We start from the raw sequence: 6,090 nt of genomic DNA on the forward strand, positions 1-6,090 counted from the left end.
ATGGCAGAGGAACTCAGGCCTGTCTAGAGAATGGGATGGTTAATCAAAAAGGAAAACTGTATATTTTCCCATCAAGACTAATACAGTCTCATGTACGAACCTAAAAAGTACTATAGATTGTCACATTACAGATAAGTCTAAATGGATGAAGTGGATATGTTCACGTGGAGCCTGATATCTCATTTTTTCAATAAAATTGATTGTGTCTAAAACTTTCAAAACTAGTTAATTAACTTTTAGTTTAATTTGTACCATTAGTTTCCATTTATCTGCTAGGTGACAATGTTGTTTTTCTTATCAGAAAAGACAAGGCTACTTGAGATAACTTTAGTTTTTAGGATTTGATGGACAAGTTTGATTTTTTCCCTTAAAATAATTAAGTTCAAACCTATTTTGAAAAATTATCAAAATAGTGTTGTTTTGAGGGTTCCTTTGCAGATGGGCAGTTTGACCAGATGAAGAGACCATTGATGCACGTATGTGTAGGTGATCTGTGGAACTTAGGATGAAGCCTGGACCCCTTATAGATCTAGTGTGTGCCTTTCTTTCTGGCAGACACTATATTTTCAGTCCTGGACACTTGGTTGTCCTATTTAATACTCTCAAGAATTCCTTTGGTATCCTGTTCTGTATGTGATGATAACCTTACTTTTTTTTCTCTTGAATGCTTGTTTTTTAGGAAAACTTTATTGTGATTATTTTATATATTATAATTAGAAGGAAAAAGTTATTCATATAATGATAATTGCTATTTGATTAATATTATAAAATATATTAAGACATATGTCTTCAGATGGAATTACTTAAAAAATGAGTCAACTTCTGTCTTTCCATGTTTCATAAGCATAAAACCAATCATTAACAGGCATTTTTCCAAAGGACTTTTTCTAATTTTTGTTTAGTTGAATTTATTATTTAACAGTGACATGATTAGCTAATTTCATTTTTCCCCAGGAGGATAGCAAGCAAGCTCAATTTTTAGCCCTGGCAGTTGTATACTTTATCTCTGTTCTTATGGTCTCGAAGTACAGAGACATTTTGGAACCCCAAAATGAAAGGCGTAGCCAGTCATTTAAGGAATCTGGTAGTGAAAGTGTGAATTTATCACTCCCTGGTAAGTTTCCATATTTTATTTCTTGGCATCTAAAGTTCAAGTTAAATGTTACCTGCTTATGATTTAAGCTAAAATATTGATTGTGGAATTATATCCATTTACGTATAAAGTGAGAGCACACTCTTATTTTTATTAATAATTTAAATATTTTAATTTAAGTACCATGTAGTTAATTGCAGTTGAAAGATGATTTCTATTGTTTAAATGAGCCTCCTGATTAAAAGGTAAGTGTTGGGGTGGCTCCATAGTGTAGTGGTTAGCACGTCTGCTTTACACACAGAAGGTCCTGGGTTCATGCCCCAGATGGAGCCAAGGAAAATACCCTGGGTGTACCAGGCCCCATGTGCACCTGGCTCCCAGTGTGCCAGGCCCTGGGTGCATGTTGTGAGCATGTGGGCCTTTAAAGATCCAGTTCTTAAGCGGAAACGGCAACATCCATAGGTCAGGGATGGAAGGGTGAAGGTGGAATTAAAGAGGGCGGGGGAAAGGTAAGTGAGAAGATGTTATCCTTTGCAAATACGGTATTAAAGATTTTTGTTTAAGCATTCGTTGTGAAGAATGAGTAACTCATCCTAACAGACAAATTTATTAACAAATAATTGGAGTTACAGAAGTAGCCTCCAGTTACAGATGTAAAGTTTAAGAAGCAGCTTTTGCAGTTACAGAAGTAGCTGCCACTCAGTGGAGGCTATTTATTTATTTAATAAATATTCATTTGGTACTTACTAGGTGCTTGAGTATATTTAAGAACAAAAGAGACAAACAAAAGTTTGCCCTCATGGAGCTTGTATTCTAGCGAGAGGAGATAGAAAATAAGTGCATGTAATAAATAACTACATAATATTTTAAAAGGTGGTATTAAGAAAATAAAAAAATTAATGGAGAAAAATATCAGGAATATGACCAGGAGAAATGGGGTGTGGATTTTTACTCTAAGGATAATGAGGAGTTATTGTAGGGTTTTGAGTATAGGAGTTACAGTTACGTTTTTAGAAGTTATACTCAATATTCTGTGTTGAGAATACACCCTAGAGGGCAAGGACAACTCAATGTTTTAGTTATGTACTACTGTACAACACAGTACACTGAAACTTAATGGCTAAAACCACAACTATTTTAGTCTTGTTATCATGATTCTGTGAATTTGATTTGGACAGGGCACAGTGGAATGATTCATCCTTGCTCCAGATGATGTTTCTGGGTTTGGAAAGTCTGACAGGACTTGTCTACTAATATATATCCATGCCTCAGCTAGGTTGGCTTCAAGAGCTGAGACTGGCTGACTGAAATGACTTAGCTGGAGTTATATGTATGGGGCCTTGATGCTTGTTCTCAGCAAAATTCTTTGGTTTTCCTCTATTAGTTTATAGGGTTTCTTTCTCTTCATGTGGTTTCTCTATATGTTCTCTCCAGGAAGGTAGCCAGATTGCTTATAGAGGTATTCGGGGATTACAAAAATATACTAGCTGCCAGATCTTAAAGCTTGGGCACAGAACTGGCCTTGTTCTGTTGGTTAAAGTAAGTTAGGCCCAGCCCAGATTAAGGACTTCTCAAGGGTGTAAATACCAGGACACATGGGCCAGTAAGATTATTAATGTAACGAAACAGTTCAGTACAACCAGTCTGGAGGGTATTGGAATAATCCAAGCAAGAGATGATTTAGGGATAGACCAGGGTGGTAGCTGTAGAGCTAGTGAGCATTAAGTAGTGAGATTCTGGATATGTTTTGACAGTAGACAAAATAGTTTTAAAGTATTAGGTGCAGATATGTGAAAGACAGAAGGCAGTCAAGAATGATTATAAGATGGAGTTGGATAGACTGAAGGTGAAACATGTTCAGGGAAAGATAAATTCAGTTTTCAACATGTTGATGTCTTTTAGACATAGAATATGTAGAGGAGGAAGTTATGTATAACTGCCTGAGGTGTTTTTGTTTTTTGATATAGTGGTATTTAAAACTTTGAGAGTAACTGAGACCACTAAGAGAATAAATGTTGGTAAAGATAACAGTACTAAGGACTGAGTACTAAGTCCATTCAACTTAAGAAATCAGAGAGAAAAAGAAATGAAGGAAATTAAGAAGACACAACCAGTGAGGCAGTAGATGAAAAACCAGAAGAGCATGGTGTTCTTTAAGTCAAGTGAAAAAAGTATTTTCAAGCTGGAGGGGATTATCAGTTGCTGCTGCTTTGTCAAGTGCTATTAGGACTAGGAACTGACCATTGAATTTAGCAAGACGGAACATTTTGTTGGAGTGAACGCCTGATTGGAGGGAATGAAAGAGAAAAAAAAGTGATGCTCCTTGTTGGATTAGATTTTAAAGGTCATTGAATTATTCTTGCATATAGGAGGGGTAACAGGTTTTCTAGCAGTAGAAACCATGCTTGAGGTAGAGGTCTTGGGGTTATGTCCAAAGAAAACATTGTCCCATGTTCAGTATATTGCAGGTAATTTGTTCTTCTATAATATAATGTGTATTGGCATGAGCAGCAGGAGATAAAGTTGGAAATGAATGGTCATCTGATAAATATTGACCACCTACTACTTGCCATGCATTGTGTAGGCCCAGGCATTATAGATGCTAGAGAGGAAGTGTTAGACAAGTTCCTTGCCCTGATGAAGTTTACAAACTAGTAGATTTGTATTATTGAAGAGCCTTGTACTTTAAGGATTTTGGATTTTTTCTTGTGGGTCAATAGCTTTCAGCCAGGTGTTGCTATCCATTGATATATCATATTTAGTTTGGAGGGTTTTCTCAGGTATTTTGTTTGTTTGTTGGTTGGTTTATTGTTATGCCATCTTTTGATTACAGGTGCATTTATGTCATTTATTTTTATTATGTCATTTATTTTTGCCTTTTAGGATGTGCCATATATTTTATGGTTTAAAATAATAGATGACTATAGAACTGAATATAACTTTTTAAAACTGGTTCTAAATTTTTTTATTTGTACTTTTCTTCCATTTCTGGGGAAGATGTAGAAAATGCACCAGCAGCATTCAGCCCGTCAACTATAGCATCTGTGGAAGAATCTGAAAGCACATCATCACCTGCTCGAAGGAGGGACTCAGGCATTGGGGAAGAAACAGCTACTGGCTTAGGAAGTAATGACGTTCCTCCTTCTCTAGCACCTCCAAGTGTCAGTGTAGGCCCAGATGCAATCAGTGAGGTGCTATGCACTCTTTCTTTAGAAGTCAATAAATCTCAGGAAACCAAAAATGATGGAGGAAATGAGTTGGATAACAAGGCTGCACCATCAGTTCCAGTTTCAAAAAACGTCAACGTAAAGGACATCCTCCGAAGCCTGGTTAACATACCAGCAGGTGGAGTCACAGTGGATCCTGCCTTTTTGCCACCAGCCTGCCTTGGAGCTCTTGGTGATCTCTCTGTTGAACAACCTGTGCAGTTCAGATCTTTTGACAGGTACTCTAAATAAATTTTTGTTTTCCGTATGCTTATATTTATAAATTATAAGGATTTGAAGGGTAAACAGGAATTTAACTGCTAAATTTTATAGCTTCAGCATTAAAAAGGGATTTAAAAAAAAATTATTTGAATTAGTTTCAAATATACAGTACATTGGTTAGGCATCAATATAAAACAATCCCCTCAATTGCTCCCTCTCTCCCCTGACCCTCCACCTTGTCATCATATTAATGCTAACTGCATTTCCTCTGCTGTATAAAAAGGGATGTTTTGATCTAGTTTGTAAAAATTACAAGGATGTTTTGTTATATGGTTTGTGCACCATTTCAAGTTTTTACCAATAAGATAATTTAAAAATAATTTTAATTTCACATTGGTAAGTTGTATGTTAAATAATTTTTTGTTACAACTTAGGAATCACCTATACTTACAAATGGCTACCTTTACTCCCTTGCTGTCAGTACTATGCCAGGCTTTGTGAAAAAAGTGGCAGTCGATTCCAACAGACTTGAATTAAACTGAATGTTCAGTCTTGACAACTTGAGAAAGCCGACAATGGATTCCTGACTTTGTTGGTTCTGCTGGCTTGAGAAATCTTGCTAATTTGCCTGATTTTTTTTATTATTAAGTTTTCTGAAATTCTACCTACAGGACATGTATGTATTAGAATTGTTAAACACATTCTTTTCAAAAGTCAATACTTTTATCTGGAAACAAGCTCTACAGAAGTTGCCTCTTAAAAGAACTTTCATTTTTCCTGAGTCACTTGAATAGAAGTTTACATAATACTCCATCTCTTTTGAATATTTTATTGCGTATTTTTTATATAACCATAATACGTTCATCAAAGTAAGAAAATTAGCATTGATAAAATACTACTTTCTTAGCTTCAGGTACTTTTCTAGGTTCACTAATTGTCTCAGTAATGTCTTTATAGTAGAAGGATCCAGTTCAGAACAGTGTTGTATTTTGTTGTGTCTCTTTATTCTTCAATCCGGAAGAACATTTCCTTTGTCTTTCCTTGAATTTAATGATCTTGTTGCTTTAGAAGACGATTGTGCAGATATTTTGTAAATATAGGCGTTAAAATATCGACTTTAGTAATTAGACAAAACCGAGTTTCAGAACTGGCTCTATCACTTACTAATGAATTTGGGCAAGTTACCTCATCCTCCTGAGCCTCAGTCCTTATCCTTAAATTGTGTAATACTAGTCAGCCATTAAAGAGAAAAAAAGGAACAATGTGCGTTGATAGGAAATGATACTGAAGATATTCTATAGCACTTAGCCTGAAGAAATCACTCAATAAACACTCAGCTATCATATCTAATGAGACATTCAGTCACTGCTACTTTTTGTACATGCGTACATATAAACATTAAATATTTGAAGTATATATTACAGACAAAAGGATTATAGTCCCAGTATATACATATAATGCTAATGAGTCAAATGATAAATCATGTGGCAATAAAATGACTTAACTGCTAGAAAAATTGACAAATGACAGGAACAGATTGTTCATGTAAGAAGAAAAATACTGTTAATA

General features: G+C 35.3%; 1 protein-coding gene across 5 annotated transcripts in view; it reads left to right on the forward strand.

The window, feature by feature from the left end:
* LRBA (LPS responsive beige-like anchor protein) overlaps positions 1–6,090 on the forward strand; it is a 573,246-nt gene that overhangs the window by 117,915 nt on the left and 449,241 nt on the right. For all 5 annotated transcript variants that reach the window (XM_023530214.1, XM_023530213.1, XM_023530212.1 and 2 more), the window contains 2 exons: positions 955–1,114; positions 4,091–4,538. In XM_023530214.1, the coding sequence (XP_023385982.1) occupies positions 955–1,114; positions 4,091–4,538 (608 nt within the window). The remainder of the gene's footprint in view (positions 1–954; positions 1,115–4,090; positions 4,539–6,090) is intronic.

This window comes from Pteropus vampyrus, unplaced genomic scaffold (genome assembly GCF_000151845.1).
Source record: "Pteropus vampyrus isolate Shadow unplaced genomic scaffold, Pvam_2.0 Scaffold47, whole genome shotgun sequence".
Taxonomy (NCBI): domain Eukaryota; kingdom Metazoa; phylum Chordata; class Mammalia; order Chiroptera; family Pteropodidae; genus Pteropus; species Pteropus vampyrus.